Source organism: Prinia subflava, chromosome 18, assembly GCF_021018805.1.
Source record: "Prinia subflava isolate CZ2003 ecotype Zambia chromosome 18, Cam_Psub_1.2, whole genome shotgun sequence".
Taxonomy (NCBI): domain Eukaryota; kingdom Metazoa; phylum Chordata; class Aves; order Passeriformes; family Cisticolidae; genus Prinia; species Prinia subflava.
Window position 1 is genome coordinate 10,404,285 of NC_086264.1, and position 19,501 is coordinate 10,423,785.

The window sequence follows — 19,501 nt, forward strand, 5'->3', positions numbered from 1 at the left end:
AATTACAAAGACTTTAGGAATGCATCACTAGATTTTATTTTTGAAAGATCTTTATTCAATTCCAAACTCTCTTATTTCAAACTGTAATCTCAGTAATTAGAAACTTCTTGCTTGGCAAATCTCTGTGAATAGGCTGTTTTGTAAGTCCTCCTGCAGAGTTTTATTTCAGCCTGTCCTGGAATGTCTCACAATCACAAAAGAAAGAGGATATTAAACGAACTGCATCTCTAATGGCTGAGACAGTACAGCAGCCCTTACACTCTGAGCATCTGAAACCAAATAGCAAGAATGCAATTTCCACTAGGAAAATATTCTCTTTAATATCCAAGTCTTATTTTCAGAAGTTTTCTTCATAATGAACATAATGAGTGTCAGGGAGCTCCTGCACATCCCACAGAAGTGTCGTAGGGGGAAAACCTGTTAGGAACAATATTCCATGTTAATGCCTAATCCCTAAGATTCATTTTTGTAGAAGTATTGTAAGCAGAAGTTTCTTGCCATCCAAAATCCACACAGACGCTCAGCAGGAACAATAATGCCAGACATCAATGACACCACAGGTAAAGCATGAATTTTCAAATTGTACAGGGAGTTGTTGGAGGATGTCACCTGCTCAAGGTCAAAACTGTATCAAACCTCTCACAGCACAGACCTTTCAGCTCTTTCATTAAAATAATCAAGATCCAGATACCCCTGCACACACAGCTGAAGTGTTAAAGGCCTATTTTTTTCCTAATTAGCTAACACATAAATTAAATGAGTTAAACACATAACAGCTCTGATTATGAGTCTACACTCCACAGACAGCTAGTGATTTATGCACAGGTTTTTAAAGCTGCAGTTATTATGCATTATTTCAGTTGCTTCTACTATAATTATTACGACACCAGGATCTATGGCTTCTGAATTAAAAGCAAAATTGAATGAAAGGGTAAGAGATTTCTTAGTAAAACCTATTTTCAGTAAATTAAGAAAGTACTGGCAGCATAAAATGCTTGTTATGTATATTCTGTTATTTGAAGAGGGTTTCTCCTTTGAAAGTAGAAAGTCTGCTCAGTATCATTGCAGAGAGGGCTGCTGATCACTTATTTACCAAGAAATTCCTCTGCATCCCTTCAACTTTCACTGGAGACTTCTCATATATGCATCTGATGTGATTACCTAAGAGCTGGGCAGTGTCAGAGCATGCTGGAAAGCAGCTCTGCATAAAAAATTCAAATATTGTGCCTTTGCCAGTGCCACCAAGTTCTCCTGACAAATATCACAGGACAGTCTGGAAAGGACAAGGTTTTCCCCACTCCTTGGGGATGGTGTGTGTCAAAGGTCTCCAAAAAGACCCACATTTTCTTCAGCTGTAGGTCTTCCTATTATTTTAAACTATTAATTAATAGTAAATAATATCAAACAAGATTAAGAGGAGATGGTTGCCCAGCAAGTACTCTTATCCTACCTCATAGGAAGACCTGATGAGCCTGAAGATGTCCACCTCAGGATAAGGCTCCACATCATCACTGAGCAGGGAGTGAAGATGAGGAATGGGAGGAAGAGTGCTGTCCTTGTTAGTTACACTGTCCAAATATCTAGTGGGGGGAAAAATAAAGAAATGAGGAACTCAAGATAAATCTGTAGACACTCCCTTCTGAGGGTTAGCAGCATACAGGTTACATATTGATTGTTACATGTAAAAGTAATCAAGCAATGGCTTGATTAACTCTTGTAGGAAGAGTTAAGGTTATACTACTGAAATTCATCATGAAAAAAATTCCAAAGTTCCAGCAGCATCTTGAAAACTAAAAACCTCTACCAAGCACAAGAAAATGAGAGGTTACACTCAGCAGCATTAGTTCTGATTAAATGACTCAAGCCACTCTATCTATCATCATCCTACTTCACTGAAATCTATTTGTTCAAGACCCTACCTAACTCCTTTGAGTCCTACTTAGTCTATTCCCAAACCAATTTTCCTTGACATCAAGGCTTTTTCTTAGTGATATTTAAAATTTAGCAGGTTGAAGTAACAAAACTCACGTCATCCACTAAAATAATGAATCAAGTTAAATTTCTGTAACCAGGTTTGGGAAGTTTATTTGAACGTCTTGAAAGAAGAATTTATGTCTTGTTGGTCACTTAGTATTATTTTAAAATAATATAAGGAGTATCTTATGTGGATGAAAGAGGACTACAGGCATGTAAAAGATTTAACATATATGGCACCAGTTTAAATTCAGTATTTCAACATCAGAAGAGCAAGGGAAAAAAAGACCCCAAAGATGAAGATACTTAATTTTCTGTAATAAATACCTTCCCAAGACTGTCATGGCTTCTCCATCATCTTTACAGTTAAGCAGCTTGTCTACATTAGCTTCGAGGACAGCGAGTGCTAACTGAAATATCACCTTTATTCCTTCACAGAAGAAACAATCCACAACTACCACTGCACTTTCAAAGGGCATTACACTGAGGAAAAGAGTGAGGAACCAGGACAGGGAGATGGTGGAGATCACACCCAGGTCCTGCATGCAGTCATAGAGCTGTGGAATGTAGTCACGAGCCAGCTCCTCAAAGACACCCTGATCCACCAGTGCTCCTGTTGAAGATAAATGAGGTTGAATTAATTCAGGAGCAACTGATACATTACATTTAAGGGTGGAAAAAAAATCTATATATTCTATGTATAGAAATAAAAAAGCTAAGAATATTTTGCATGCTGCTTTTATGCACCTTTTCTCCCTTTCAAATGAGTAACAGATTCTATTACACCACTGAGCTATACATACAAATTGAACTGTAATAGGTTTTACTCTGTTTTAATTATACACTCCATAAGAAACTAAAAAGGATTAAATTGGTCTAGCACCAGCAGAAGTTAAATAGTGGCTTGATATTACCATTACTAACTGGAGTAGGACCTCAGTATCACCTGTGGAATGAGGCCAGGGTGACTGTGAGGGTTCAGATTTACCTCAAGAGAACCCATATTTTACATTCCCATGCCGTGTTTTAACCAGGCCAGAAAGAATAATTTCTAAGGCTGAGTATCTCAAATATTTGTGAGATACAGTAAAAACAGATTCCATGATAAACTGAGGTCACTCACTTCCACATGCACAAGGAAGCTCATCTGAAAACAACAACTTTTCTGATACTTGTGCCCTTTCACATTAGAGGCACAGGCACAAAGACTTGTACTGCAAACTGCTAAACCTCCTGTTCCCACCTTACTTTAACCACATAACTGGATCATCTAAAACTCAAATTTTAGCCTCCCATCTCTTCTTAAAAATCTGCTTTGCTTAAGCCCACTTTAGAATACCATCTGATTCTAAGTGATAAACTATTAACCATAACATTACCTCTTTAGGAAATAGCCTTTATTCTCCTGAGCAAGCTGTCTTGTCACTAGCATGCATATACCCATAAATTTGTTTCAGTACAAATAATAGCAGTTAATTTGGGGTTTTTGGGTAATGTCATTTCAAAAATGTCCCCATAGCATACCAACAACTCTTGTGTTGTAGTAGTCAGGCAGCATACGCTCACACAGAGCCACCAGCAGCCAGAAAGCTTCCTCCTCTTTTGCATAAAGGAGGAGCACTGAAGTGACAATATTCATAGCCTAAAAGAAAGGGAAATATAATTATTCAATATCTAGCACTGTACCTGGGCAGATGACTGGTTAGGAAATGAGCTACATCTCTCCCTGCTGATCCCACACTGTTCAAGTACTTCCCTGTAAAAACAGCAGCGTTTCCCAGTGCTCAAGGACAGGCTCAATAAAGCCTCAAATCACAAATGTCCTAAGGTTTTTCTTCAGTTTTGTTGTTGTTTCTTCACTGGGGCTTTTTGGTGGGGTTTTTTTGGGGTTGGTTGGTTTTGTGTTGCAGATATTTTTAAAGAAATCAGTATTTTTCTTCCTAAACAAGGGTTGACTCAGGTCAAGCATTTGGGTTTTTTTTGCTTGTTTTTGTTTCTTTTCATTGTTTTAATGATGGCATGGCACCATTGAAAGAGGAAAGGAGGTTCTGGAGGGCTATAATACATTAAATAATAATTCATTATAAGATGGATACATAAAAAATAGATAAAAATTTAAGGCTGAACACAAAGTGATTTTGAGGGGATTTTTTATTAATAAGAAAATAACCTTTCTGCAGGTTCCACTGTCATTTCTGTAGACAGCTCTGTTACCACCTGTCCAGTTTCTAGATTTATGAGCAGAAAATCTGCTTACAGCAAGCATCTCTCAAGGTGTGCTATTAACACTGCTGCTGGACAGGTCCCTGTGTGACACCCTCTGTCCCCCTGCCTCTCTGCAGCACTGAGCTCACAGCACATCCACACCTCCAGGCTGAGCAAACAGCACTGCCAGGAAAGAACTGGAATCCCACAAACTGCAGGAGCCCAGGGTGTTCCAGTTACCTGACAGTAGCCTATGTTTGGATTTCTGAAAGCATAAGCTGTCAAGACTCTCCTCAAAGCAGCGATGCCCATCTCATTCTGGAACGCAGGGTGCTCTGGGAGGGAGCGGTGCAGATCCCTCTCTATCTCCTCTGTAGCAAGGTTGTATTTGCCCATTGATTTCTCCACCAGGTCCTCGTAATAGCCAGGATGAGTGGCCATCTCATTAATGGCTCCTAGGAGTAGGAGAACAGTGTTAAAACCAGGAGAAAAGAAGGAGGTTTAGCAGGTACAGTGTTCCAACAGGGTGATCTGCTCGCCTTCCATTCCAAATGTCACCAAGAACTCCGAAAGCAAATATGAAAATATTGTTTCTTTAAAGGTGATTACAAAATAAAAAGGATGTGCTTTGGTGATTATCACCCCTTCCTGTCTTCTCTACAGGCATTTTTCTAATAAGGTTAAAATCTCTCTCAACCAGAACAAAGCAGGAGACATGAAGAACAAACCAACTGTGCAGTCACATGGTATCAACAAAAGAAAAGACAGTGGTTCCATGCAACATGCCTAAATTTTGGAATTCCTTGCAACAATTGCTGTGAAGCTTAACTGGATCCAGAAATTATTAAATAAATGGGATTTAGGCTTGCTGGTGGTTGCTGAACATCTAGAAGGCCCCTAAACTACTGGCTTCTGGTTACAGAGTGTGTGTTCTGCTTTTATATGTTCTTCCTTAATTATGTAAGCCAGTTTGAGAAAGGTTATTTGCTGGTCTGAACAGGAATCTTGTCTAAACTTGCCCGCTAACAATCACAGCCTTACTTACTCCAAATATTTTCAGATATTTTTTGTGCACCTTTAATCATCTTTGAAATCCTTTCTTCCCTCATGCTTCTGCTTACATCCCACAGCCACATTCCAATGAAAACCCACCTGAGAAGAGCAGCCAGAGCTCCCCTCTCATGCTCTCTGGAATGCCCTTTAGCACCAGGTCTCTCGTTTTCTCTGTGCGATACATACAGACCCCTTGGCCATATTCAGCAAAGTGAATCTTCCATGCCTGCTCCTTCAGGAACTCCTTGGCCTAAAAGCAAAGCAAAGCAGCAATAAAGATGCAGCTTCTCTTTCTAACACCCTAAAATCCTGAGTGCTAAAAAGCCTGCAATATCCTAACCTTCCAAGTGAGCAAGAAATAACTTGGCTACAGTCCAGTTACCTTCTAAATGGGCTGCCTCCTCCCATTTCCTAGTTTCTATGCCAGCAGAGCTTGCTGTTGAGAGAAGCAGTTATACTTAGGAGCAGGAATATAATCTCTCCTTCTATCACATCCAACTTTGCCTTTACGTTGTGAAATTATTTGTATTGGTAAAACAACAACATGTTCAAGCTTTTACTTCTGTGAAAAATACTGCCTCTTCTTAACTGTCTAGCAGAATGAACCTTTTCTGGGTCAGAAACAGGGGTGTTAAGGCAAACATAACTGGCCAGCCTTTCCAGGCAGGCGGAGCAGGCAGAGGTGTTTTACCAGCTTAGGGTTGAACTCCTCGGGGGAGCGGCGCCGGTACATGGTCATGAGGGCCTGGGTCGCCGTGGGGATGCCGGTGTCGTTGAGGTTGAACTGCCGCTCGCCCTCCGACTCCGAGCTCAGGCTTTTGTGAGGGCTGCCAGAAATTAAACTGCTCGACCTGGTGAACACCTGGGGAAAGCAATACAGGCCTAAAGATGAGCCAGTGTCTGGGCTTTTTACTTCACTTCACTTCAAAATTTATACATGCTAATGGTTAACAAAAACATATGGCAGTGCAAGTTAAACCAGCAGAGAATCATGAAATAGCTTCCAGTTTCTCAATAGCTCTCCTGAAACACAACCAAATTCTAGATCTAGACTTGCTAGGGTAATGTTAACCTTAAGTAGCCATGGAGAATTTAACCAGCTCCCTTCATCTGTCAGTATCACAAGACTGTTAGATTGTGATTTGGAAAAGCATTTTGAAGAAAAAGGATTTTCTGACTTCTCAAACAGCTTTGAAACTGCATCACAGCAAAATCTCATGGTGCAGTTTGCACCAAATGCCTGAAATTGCAAGTAGTAGTAATGCATATCTAGATATGTAGTCATATTACTAATTAATTAATTAATTAATACAATTAATTTGTTAATAATTCAGTAGGTAGAAGTTCCAGCACTATACATGCCTATGTGCTCTGGTATACAACAACACAGTAATTACACTTCACCATCAACAAAGAAAGTAAAAAAAAAAATCTTTTAAGACACACATAATTTCTTCAAATTATTAAAATTCCAGAATTACATTTGAGTTGGACAAGTAAATAGATATTAAAAGTGCTATTCAATTAACCATTTAATTAACTATGACACTTCCCAACAAGATACATGGTAATTTCAGAATGTGGCAGCAAGAATTAGAGTAGCTCTTCCCTCAGCAAAGATGATTTCTCTTAGGTTTAACATGAAAAAGATAGATATTCTAACTGACAAAAGTTAAGACTTCAGCTCAAAGGTATTAACACAAAAGAGGACACGTTTCTGTGCCTAAAGGTTTAGTTTCACAAAAACTTGAAGGTGTTTCCTCTCCCCACACCAGTTAAAATCCCCTTCTGGTAAATTATTCTGGTTCCTTCACATACCTCATCATCTGAGCTGATATAGCTTCCAGAAATGTTTTTATCCAAGTATATTTTTGAGGTGGTTTGTTGCAGAAAGTCTGAGATCCTCTGTACAAGGAAGTCTCTGTCTTTCAAGTTGGCAAAGAGGAACGTCATTCTGTTCTTCGTGCTGATTGACAGCGGGCTGGGCAGCACACTGGAGCTGTCTGCCTTTTCCACGATTGTCACCTAGGAAAAAACAGTGGATACAGCTTAAGATCTTTAGTTAATCAAGCTGCTTGGTCTAGGAGACCATCTTAATAAAATAGACTCATGCTCTTGCCACACTTTATCAAATCCCTATGGACACAGAAGACATGGTTTGCTGTAAGGCTTACAAGGCTGAAAGATGAAGGCTGTAATCCCTCAAACAACTGCCTACAGTACATTTTCTATCAAAACTCCCCTGAACTACTTAGTTGATTTTCCTCAGGCCCCATTTTAAAAGAATCAGTGAAACAAAATTTCATGTGTGGGATAGAAATCGATCAGCTTTGTTGTAGGACTTCTAAATCCCTGTTCTAATTCCCAACATCATCAGCACATGCTGAATCCACAGAAACCTTGGCTTACCTTTTACTCCCAATACATGTGAATAAACCATTTTTGTCCTGTATTATAGTTGCATACTGTGAAAACAGTTGCACAGTGTTATTTTCACTCTGTGAAAATACTGTGTATTTTCATAGCACACAGGAACTTGCAACAAAGGGAAATGATTGCCATGTCTTCCCTTACAAAGGAAAATATCTGCCCTGGGAGGTGGAGGCTTGTTTGGCCTTCAGTTGTCAGGGGAATGGTCACTAATCTACCTGAACTCCACCCTGTAAGCAGTACTCACACCACAATCCACTGAGTACAGGGAACGAGTTCCCCAAGGTTTTGGAAAAGCACATTAACACAAAGAAATCTCAGGGACAAGTCATACATGCACTGCTGATGAATTATGTAACAGTTGTGTGTCCTAAACATTATCAACTATCAGCCTTAAAAACATCAATCCATCATGTTTGTGTAGTTCATACATGGAACAAAACACAAATCACAATTGTAAATACTTTTAACCACTGCTTTTATGACTTTAGATGATTTCTTAGGTAATGGAAACTGACATTTCATTACTGCCTTCAGAACAGAAAGTGGCAGATTTTGCTAGGACTTGTACTTTTGCTCCTCTAACCCTTTTAAAAACAGAAATCAATGGTAAGACATGAGTACTGTAATATTAATTATTATATAGTAATATTAATTAATTAGCTCTCTAGCTAAATGGATAGGTAACCATTTTTCATGCATTCTCTTTGAAGACTTAAAGACTGCAGTGCACTGCTCAGGTGCTAAACCACTTCTCTGTTTCCTCCACTTCCTTTTATTTTTCTGTTAACTACAAATCTGCTAGTTATTTGTTAAATCAAAGGACTTCACTAATAGCACATTGAAGTTAGCTAAAAATTGTTCCCTGTGTTTTCTGTTCCACTTAAAAACTGCTCAAGCACAATCAGCACAAAAGACAGACAAGTTCTAAAGGCACAGGAGACATTATTAAAGCAAGCTTAATTACAGCTCTGCTATAATGAGAGCTGATATCCCCTTATTTCCCTTTCAGTAGAGACACACACATATCTGAAGTGCTTTGTCTTGGAGAGGGCACCTGCTGAAGGTGCAGGGAGCAGTGCAGTCAGCCACTGAAAATCTTTCCCCACCATGATTTCTGAATCAATGCTTTGCTATTGTCTCATCTGTCAAAACACCTCCAGGATATTACAGAACACTGGAATTAACTTAGGTTTGAACCCAAAGCTTTCATTAAATAGAAAGCTTCCCTTTAATTACTGATGGTACTGATCAGTTGTTCTGAGCACTGGCACTGCCCCCTGGTTTACTGCTCTCCTTGCTGGTGCTGAGACTTAAAAATTCTTCTGTTCTCACAGAAGAATTAATTCTGTTCTCTTATTCCTTCAGTACTTCTGTCTCTTCAAGCTTCAGAGCTGCTCTGAATCCCATCTGCTGGGACTGTGGCTATCAAAAGCAGCTGCTGAATCTGCATCCAGGAAAAGGGGCCCTGTTCAATAAAGACTTTGAGTCCCTCCCCACCTCTTTACCTGCAGGACTGCCATTCCCATTGATTTTCAAACAGTGTGACCATAACTGAATGTCTCACCCCAAATAACCAAAGTTGTTGCAACAAGCTGCTGAGAAGATGTACTTCAAAGTTTCTGAACAATTTTACTCTCAGCGACTTGGGGGAAAAACAGTGCCTTGAAATATTCTGTGGTTCTTCAGTCTAGCCAAACTGTCCTTGGTTACACCAGCTTTGCTACTACTTCTAACACTTACTTAACACAATTTTCCATTAACCCACAAATCAACTCAACCATAAAAAAAAGTCCCCAAGATAATTTCTTTTTAATTGCATCAAACAAACTCTTCTAACTGACGATCTGCTTTAAATAACCAGCTTTAAAAAGAGGAACACATTAATTTGAAAAATACTGACAAAATATTTTCCACATACAAGAATAAACAATTGCAAGTCTGTGTGAAGAGGCAATTTAAAACTTTAGGATTATGAATCTTTTTACATCTGATAAAAGCCAATCTTATCTGACGGATTCTTTAACAGAATTTCCACTCATCAATCGAGGAAGTTTCACCCTCTACTCCTCTCTGTGAGGAACAAAAAATGTAAAATTGGGCTGTAAATCAGAATACACGTGATGAGAGAGGAAGAACTCACAAGGGTTATGAAAGCTGATGGAAAAAACTCCATATGAACTAATACACACAGTCATTAAATATTACTTAGAACATATCAGAATGGCATGCTCACAAGAGATTAAAAATATAAAAAGAGGCTTTTCTTCAAAGACAATCAACCAAAACAGACAAAAAATAAATAACACTAAAAAAAACCCAGTAAAAATTCTAAGTAGGCTGAAATATCTAGCAAGATACTGCTTTATTACTTGCCCTATAAATTTAAAAATACAAATATTTACCTCTCGAAGAGGGATAATAAGGCTGCACAAGTTCTCTTCTTTACTAGTAAAGCAAATGTAGTTTGTAGAAACAAACATCTGGCCCAAAATATGCATTTTGTTGAATGGAGTCCAAAGAGTACAGTCTGTGTGTCCATCCAATTTCTCATCCTTGGGAAGCCGGAACAATGCACGGTATCTCTCACTCTTTGCTCTGGCATCAAGATCCCTAAAAAACCCACAGAAAGATCACCTTGGTTTAGGGAATGTAAAATACATTTTGAGATGTATTTTATGCAAATCATTGCAAGTTACCTGCAACATATAACTCAGCTAAGCAAGGAGTGTACAGCAGAAAGCTGGAAATAATTTGGATATAGTGGAAATAGTTTTCACTTTTTTTAAGGTTCTAAAACTACACAAAAAAAGTCTGCCATGAATGACTCAGACATTGATCCTTACTTCTCAGAGAGGAAAGACTGAGTGAGCTTTTCATATTCAGCCCTACTTTCTGAGAATGTGTACAGTGAATCCATTTTTTGCTAATAGTAATAAAAAAATGCTTCTTTGAGGCTTATTTATTTATGTTATGGAATCCTTAATGTTAGAGTTTGTTAACAATTTCAAGACTTAGTCTTGATCATGCATTCAGTGCAAACACTCAACAGTAAGGACAAACAAAAGTGATAAAATGGGTGTCAGATGCCACTAAGTAATGAGAAATATAAACAAGGACTTCCTATAATTCTGTTTGGTAAACTAACATGAACAACATGCAAAGAAAAATGAAAAAGAAACTAACAAGCTGAAGTATAATGTAAAAGAAGAATTATTTTTCAGACAACTTTTCATCTCTTGGAATTTTATGTCGATTTTTGTATCGCTGTTACCTAAACCACATTCTAGACAGAATGAATAATCTAGAGTCATTTCCCAATTCCAGTGATAAGAACAAGTGAGAATGCTAGGCATAATTCTTAATAACACAATAATTACTTTATTACCTTCCCTTACTAATATTAAATAGCCTTCAACAGACACCAAAATGCAGCCAGTGTCAGGAGATACACTAAAGAGCTTCTGAACAAACGAGCATTTGGCTCAACTAAGTTTATTTTTGCAACATGTTTGTATTCAAGTGTTTTCCATTTCCTATTTCAACAAGATACCAGGTAATTATATTTAAATAATTATTCACATTTTGCCACTGCTGGATTCAATCATTCCTTTTGGAGTGACAGTAAATGGCTGCAACATTAGAAAAGTAGAAAATCCTGCAAGTAAAAGGACTGAGGAGGAACAAGTGAGTGCTACCTACCGTTTGAGAGCAGATACTTTTTTGGGGGATTTCTTTTTCAGTTTGGGTAATGACCTGTCTTGTTCAAACCCTTCGTTGTCCAAAAGCTGTCGCATGGCTATATTGGCAAGCTGCTCCATTAGTTTAAATGTCTCACTGATATTAAGGAATACTGAGAAGAAATGTTCACTCGACCTTGTGCTCACTTTGATCATGTCAGGGAAGAGCAGCGTGGCATTCTTCTCAAGCTGAGTGATGTCAACCCAACGGATAACTAACTTTGCTGAACAGGAGCAAACAAAGAAACAAGATTCAGTACAAAAATGAGCACAATTTAGGAGTTTTTAGCTTTCTCTTCCTATAAAATGTGTTCAGCTGACTTTTTCTTGCACCTTGAAAAGTTGGGAGCACAGCATAAATAGACCAAGTTTGTACAAACTATCGCCTGACAACCAGCAGATAAAAGAGTTTAAATACCATTTATTTTATTTACAGAACTCCACACAAAGATTACAAAGCTAGGTGAGCTAACATGACTTATAATTGTCACCTCACTTGCTCAGACTCTGATGTCCTCTTTTCCTATGGAAGCAAAGAAACACAGTCTAAACACATCAGACAGGCTTGTGTTATTTTTAAACAAATACTACAGCCATGCCAGAACCTGAGCTTTTCTCCCAACACCAATACAGGTGTTGTCCTTAAAGCAGGGGCTAAATCCCAGGACTGATCCACTGCCCATAACCAAACACTGCTGAACTGTTCACCTCCACCATGCTTTGAATTAACTCCCTGCAGAGCAGACTGCATCCACACCATGCAGTTCTTTGCTCTGGGTCTCCTCTGAAACCTTTCTGATGTTCTGGTGTTGTACAAATGTAGATGTGTCATTTAAGGGTGCAAAGTCTGCCACAGCAGTACTTGAGGATTGTGTAAGAGCAGAAAAAGAAAGAGAACCACCAGAACTGGTGTGATCTTGTCCCTACTCCCTTTTGGGCACAGCTCCCAGGTGAACCCTGGACAATGCCAAGTTTTACAGAGAACTACTTTGAGAGAGACCAAACAAACAAGGGAACAAGCACACAGTGAAGGACTGAGACAAATCAGGGAATTGCTCCCTGCTTCTCCTTTCCTGAGCAGTGTCTTTGCACCCTCAGGGTACAAAGGGGTGTACCCTCACCCTTTTGTACTTTTTGTACAAGCTACAGATTTCCTAACCATTTTTATGCATTTCCTAACCATTTTCAGATGCACAAATTACCATTCCACTGAGAACATACCTTCCCTGCCCATGAGAAAAGAGTAAAAGCAAAGGTGATTAATGCTGAGGTACACCCAGCCCTGACGGGGAACCTTTCCCTTCCAGTAACTGCATGAGTAGTAGTTCACTAATTTCTCTTCTTCTGGCATCCCAAACAGCTTGTGAAATTTCACTATGGCTTCCTTGAATTTTTCTGTGTCGTCGTCCTCTTTGATGCCGTTGATTTTGTTGTACTCAGCAATGATGCCCTGGCAGGGAATGAAAAAAAGGACACGTCCTGTTAGTGGCCAGAGCTATCAGATATCCCAATTCCCACTGCTGTCCAGGCCACAGGCCACAGTGGTTACTGCAGTGCCAAGGATGTCTTTCAGGATGTGAGCTCTTATTGTTCTGCTCACTCTTTGCCTTATGTAGTTATTTACTTTATTCAAAGCTTTCTTTCTGATGACCTTACTCCCTATTGTGCCCATGTCAAGAGCAACCAAACACCAAGCACTTGCCAGCCCCTTGTTTTAAATTAACCAGCCTAACTCAACATTCTTACAGCCCTGTGAAGCACCTATGGTCTGTAGGATTTTCCTCTCCCTTCCTCAGGAGATGGATTAAGGATTTCACACAAAATGTTGCTACTCAGCATCTGGTATTCCTTCACAAAGGCAGAGCAGCCTGGGGACTACCAGCTCCAATTTGTTTCAAATTCACATCAGTTTTCCTTCCACAGTCATAATTATAATTAGCAACATTTGCAGTATTTAATACACTACCTGGATTTTTCCTCTGACAAATGTATTTATGTCATTCTCATTTTCAAAAATTGAAAGAGTTTGCAACAAATTCTGTTCCAGCCATTCCCAGTGTTCAGTGATTTCCTTCCTGGAGCAACCTATATAAAAAACAAACAAACCAAAAGTCACAAAATAAATAATTCACCAGTGTCAGTGTTCCTTTAATCATGAACAAAAAGCTCCAGGAAAACTTCCCAGCAAGTGGAGATGCAATATTTCACTAGATGTTGTCCTACTGGAAATTCCAAATTTTTCTCCCATTGTATTTAATTTAATAACTCCACTGAAGACAACAGAATGCAACATTCTGTGCGGCTTGCAGGGGAATGTCACAATTCTGGCAGTAGCACAGATATATAAATCATGTTGCAGAACAGCCTACATATGTAATCAATATTTTAGAACCACAAATGATCACCACTGCTACTTCTCCTTAAAACTACTGCACACAACCAGACTTTTCTGGAACTCAGGGTGGTCTGAACACTATTTTATTTCTTGTTGGCTTTACCACTGCTGTAAAAAGCACTGATGAAATGCAAGAGCTATGTATATAAAACTAAACTGTCATCAGAAAAACTGCTTAGCTTGTAAGAGCAGTGACAAGCAGTGCAGACACACTATCATGATGAACTGTTTCTTAAAGCTGTCTCTTTCTGGTTTGTGGTTCAACAATTGTTTTTCATCACTTCTGAAACTGCTTTGGCTGATTATTCTCAACCTGTAACAGTGCATCTTTTTTTTTTTCCCCCACTGCTTTTTGTCTCCATTATCTCACTATTTAATCTCCCAGTCTCCCCTACAGCAGATCATGCAATCAGTCCAAAACCTACACCCAGTTCTCAGCAATTCATCATCACAGGTTAGGTCTTTCTCTTTGCTTTGTTCACTAAAGATAAAAATACACATTTTCTGCAATGTCTTAAACTACAGGTTATTTTATCTCTGTTACTGGAAAGTTTTTGCTGTCTTAGCATATTAAAAGTATTTACCATTTTGCCACCACTGGCCTTTTAGGTAAACTAAGCAATAACTCTGACTCTCAGGGAAGGGGAAGAAATCAAATTTGACAGTTAAAACACTGCACTTCAAAATACAGAGCCCTCAAGACTGGCAGGAAATAAAAACAAAAATAGCTACAACATAGCAACCTGCATGAAAATGCATCTAATTACCATTACCACAAAAACCCTACAGCAGTTCTACACCTGAAACACCCACAAAGCCACTGTAAGAATGACTGATTTTATAGGTGGAGAAGGATCTAAAAAAGTTGCTCATTTGCAAACAGAATTTTGACAGAGCACCATTTCAGCCTTAAACTGAGCACCAGCAGACTGGGGGGACACTGGCATGGGACACAGCAGGGCTGCTACGAGAGGAAAGGCTGATTGTGTACAACATTTTACATTCCTAGACCATCAGTTGTTCCTGAAAAGTAACTAAATCACAGTTTGGAACATTGAAGACCAAAACACTTAGAAGTTGTTGCTCTATGTGAGAACATACATTTCTGTAGTTAACTTTAACCTAGCTACCATCTCACTGAACTCTAAGTACATCATATTTAGCAGGACCACACACACTGCCTGAAACAAAGAGCCAGGAGGCAGGGCATGCCTGGGATGTGGATGGGATTTATCCTGGAGGGACAGGAAATGTCTCACTGCTTGCTGCTCAGTATTCACGTGGGTGCTGGGGCTGCCCTTTCTTCCTGGTTGCCACTCCAAGGGAAGGCAGGAGCCCTGTGTGGGGTGCTGCAATCCAGGTGTTCCTCCCACCATCCTCTTTAGGCTCCCCATCAGCCAGGAGTGCTGCACTTTGGCAGTGCTGTGGGAGTGAGCCCTGGGCATAGAGAAGAGCGTGCAAGGAGGAGGAAAGGTGCTGCTGCTCTGGGAACACCCCTGGGAGAAGAAAAGTGGGAAATGACAGATGTTTTGTCCCTGCTCCATTTCTGGTTTCATTCAGTCGTTGTGTATAACACACCTCCTCATTCTGGCATTTCTGACTCTCAGAAACTCTGATGCCACTGAATTTTACCACCAGAGCAGGTTTTCATCCTGACCCATTTATTCATCCTGAGATGACTGTGCTCAGCAGGAAGGATGCTCTCTCGTTACGTTATGTGACACAGCACCCAGGGAGAACAAAACTCCACGTGTCAGTGTATTTGTCCTTACCACAGGCAATGGTCCAGTAGACCAAGGAGTCTGGGGCTTGGTACAGGATTCGATACGGTGCCACTCTGGCACTGGAGTCCAACACAACATCAAGAGTACCCACAAGGAGACCTGGGGAAGAGGAAATTTAAATAAACACACAGTGATGGGTAAAATTCAAGATGCCACAGAGGAGGGCTCTGCAGCCCCTCCCCATTCCATTTCAAAATGCAGATCTACACATTCATCCTCACGTTTGCTGTCTCATGTTGTGAAGAGGAAGAGTGATTTAACAGGGAAACATCTTCAGCTTAAACAAGACTTCAACTCTTTAACCTACGTCAATGCCAGCATAAAAACAAGCAGAAGGTGGTTGTGTTATGAAATCACGTTTCAAAGTTATTTAGTTCTTTCCTGTGTCATATACTGCTGAAGCCCTGAGCAGTAAAAAAACCTACAAACAAAACAACTACAAACCCTCCTCCAACACCAACAAGAAATCCCAGACAATACATCCTAAAAGGGTTCAAAACTTGAATGTCAGCTAGGTAAAACTCAAGACTTCCAGCAAAAATAATTGTGCTGCTTAACAGTCTGATTATTTAGGGTAGGAAGGATCAAAATGCCTTAAGAGTCAAGCTGTTTTCCAGATGAAAGGAAACTGAGGAAAGACAAAGCCATACTGTTTTCCAGAGGTAGCTTTGAAAATTCTTTGCTACTGAGAGAGCCACCAACAGTCACATACCAAAAGCCACCAATAATTCCTAACTGTATTTCCACAAATATTAGATCCTATTTTTATTATAAACTACACATAAAACAAAACTCTAACCCTCCCAAACTCTCTGCAAGAAGGAACTATTTATTTTTGAACTGTGTAAGTCTTCCCCCTTTTCATCTCCCCTGCAGAGATGTCAGATTTAAATTTTCATGCTGAAGTTCTCAGCAAATTGCTTCAATTGTTGAAAAAAAACTTAAATATATAAACAACAAATGGATGAACTTCCAGAGATTTTTCTTGGTAAAAATATTTATTGGGGTAGAAATTGGGGTTTTTTTAAAACAGCTGAAATAAACTGCATGTACCAAAACCATTTTTAAACTGCCCTGTTAAAAGTTCTCTTCTCCTTTCAGGTCTCACTTGTTCATCTTTTACTGTCATAGTTTTATTAGTTCCTCAATTTGCTCTGTTGTAACTGGTATACACAACATTGCTTCCCTTGCTGTTCTTCTTTCAGATTTTGCTGTGCATCATAAAGATACAAAAGCAGTACCCCTTTTCCACCTCAGTAGATCCCCCAAATCTGAACTGAACCTGATACCAAGAAACACCCCACCTATCAGTGATTTTGTATTTCCCCCATTCTATCCCTTTTATTTGTATTTTGTTTTATACAGATCTTCTCAGCTGGATAAACTGCAATCTCTTTCTGCTCAAGGAATTAACACACACCACTTGTTAATTCAAGAGTTCTGCAACACGTGAGAAACAAGTCTGAGCACAACATCAGGCCATTAGTGAGGTGTGCTCCAAAGCTCTGTGACAATTATAGGATGCACACACCAAATATGAATGTACAATAACCCAATGTGCATTAGTTTCACTGGCTTTAGTTGCCCTTCATCTCTCTCACATTTTGATTACTGGTTGTACACTGACAATTCTCCACCAGCCCTTCTTTCAAACTCAGGAGAACAAAGTAGGTTAAAATGTACCTTTAATTATTTTTTGTCTCTTTATCTGAGCATCACAAATGCAGTACAGCCCTGGCCCAGAAAGCACACGTCACTTCAACCAAGGGCAAAAGCCTCAAACAGGTAAAGCTGCCAGGACTGCCCAACTGGAGTGGGGACCAAGCCAGACACTACACTTTGTTCATCATCTGAGCTTGCTGCAAATACAGCAGGAATCTTTTCTTTGCGCTCTTCAGCTTCACATGACTACTGACAGTAATAAATATGCAATAGGCATGATGTAATATCTAAATAAAGTTGTATGCTGGCCAAATGCAATCTTCTCCGAGATACAGAAACACTGTTAATTCCTTGTACTCTTTAAAAATATGCTTGTTTCTTTCCTCCTTGCTGTATTTCCAAATTCCTTGGAACGTGGATGGTCTTGCCAAACAATTCTGCCCCTAGTTCTTGGAGCACTGTAAAAACTGGGATATGCAGGTGAGATCAAGGAGTCAAAACAAACCTACTGCCTTGTACAGCAACATCAGGTTCAAAGGAACTTCCCATCCCACCTTCTTCTGCCCTGGGTGTGGCACACAGGAGAGGAACAGCCCCCTGTGCCACCAAACACTCTGAGACAGAGCAATGCACTGAAGAAATGTGGACAGCACTGTGAAAAAAAAATTAACAAGAGAGAAGCCAGCAGTGACTGAAACAACAGATGGCAGGTAGGAAAGGAAAAGAAAACAAAGAATACTTTCCAGTGGTGCAGTAAGTAGGAGTTGGCCAGGGGCTTTTCAGTAAACAGGTTGAAAAAATAATCATGTAGTGAAGTTAAAAGAAGAAAACTGATATAATTCCAGCCTACCAAGATAATTGCAGCTGACAGTTTATCAGTAACATTTCACTTGTATCACGCAGCAGCTCTTTTGACAGATGATACGTGTGATATTAAAGAAATAAACTCTGTGTTTTTATACCATGAAACCTCGTGCAATCCTGCAGCTGTGCCTGCTTGCTCTCCTTCACAAAGAGGAGAGCAAGCAGGTTCCTGTTCCTTTTTGTGTTGTTAGGTCTGTGCTGGTTGGTTTGGGTCTGTGTTGTTTGGTTGGGTTTTTTTGCAATGCAGACATGTGATGCAACCAGAACGAAATCACAGCAGGTCATAGTGATAATCTATTTGAGGATTTTCTACATGAAGTAGAAGTTAAAATTAAAAAAAAAAAAAGAGAGTATTTTAATACTGTTCATTGGTTCATTAATTCTTCATGTAGCAAGTACCTTTTCAGACACGATTAAGTAACTGAGTTTCTATAGAAACAGAACAAAGAATCATATCCCTTAGATTAGCCTGGCCTTGGGCAAGAGCCAGTGAATTACCCAGGCATCAGATCACATGACTATACCAATTGCAAATTTTTTCCCATTCTTTCATCAGGTTTCTGACTGCACAATGAAATAAGGGGAGAAATTTCCAATGTAAGAATACGAAACCTGCAAGCCCTTGGTGAAGCAAGAGGTTTTCATGAGAGAAGGTTTAAAGCACATGGCATAATTTGTAGGATTAGCATGTGGCTAATTGATGGGAGCCCCAGTCCTGCAGGCACTCAAGCATGAGTAGCTATTTATGTAAGAACAGTCCCACCACACACACACTGAAATTCTAGAGCAACCACACCTATCTATGGGGCAGGAAGGGAAAAGGGAGGGATAATGATAATGCCTTCACTTTGTTTGATACAGTTTCTTAATAAAGTCAGGTTCCTCTTTTGCAAACTTGAGTTCTAAAGTGAAGGTGCAGAAGATTGAGCAGTATTCTCTTTCTTTTCTGTAAAACACAGGCATTAGCAGAGGAAAACTAATGATATGTAATATCTGGAAGCAGGGAATACAAAGCCACAATTGCTCTTGCATCGTGTTACTGGAAGGACATACAGTGCACTAGAGGGAATTACTGGAAAAGGGGTTCAGCTACCCGAGGCACTTTGTGCTGAAGGAAGAAATCACACTACATTTTACTTATCTGACCACATTTAGTCATGAGCTGGAGGGGGAGCCTATAACCCTTGCAGAAAGTACAGATTAGTAGTCTTTATTCATTAAATAATTTATGATGTGCTCTCGTTGTATCCTTACAACAGCAACTGATTTTCAACCTGGGTTTTTTTTGCTAGAAGGATTAAGGACTATATGAAGCCTGATCTCCTTCATATCACAGACACCCTTCACAAATTACTCCTATCTCACAAAGGGGTATTTTTCAGAAAGGTCATCTT

The 19,501-nt window shown here is 39.5% G+C and overlaps 1 protein-coding gene across 1 annotated transcript in view; it reads right to left on the reverse strand.

Moving 5' to 3' along the window:
* TBC1D9 (TBC1 domain family member 9) overlaps window positions 1–19,501 on the reverse strand; it is a 37,758-nt gene that overhangs the window by 10,131 nt on the left and 8,126 nt on the right. The window contains exons 2-13 of the mRNA XM_063415270.1: window positions 15,570–15,680; window positions 13,369–13,487; window positions 12,624–12,852; window positions 11,365–11,626; window positions 10,068–10,275; window positions 7,051–7,257; window positions 5,924–6,094; window positions 5,332–5,482; window positions 4,420–4,634; window positions 3,499–3,616; window positions 2,302–2,587; window positions 1,451–1,580 (exon numbers count right to left, since the gene is read on the reverse strand). Of these exons, the coding sequence (XP_063271340.1) occupies window positions 1,451–1,580; window positions 2,302–2,587; window positions 3,499–3,616; window positions 4,420–4,634; window positions 5,332–5,482; window positions 5,924–6,094; window positions 7,051–7,257; window positions 10,068–10,275; window positions 11,365–11,626; window positions 12,624–12,852; window positions 13,369–13,487; window positions 15,570–15,680 (2,207 nt within the window). The remainder of the gene's footprint in view (window positions 1–1,450; window positions 1,581–2,301; window positions 2,588–3,498; window positions 3,617–4,419; window positions 4,635–5,331; window positions 5,483–5,923; window positions 6,095–7,050; window positions 7,258–10,067; window positions 10,276–11,364; window positions 11,627–12,623; window positions 12,853–13,368; window positions 13,488–15,569; window positions 15,681–19,501) is intronic.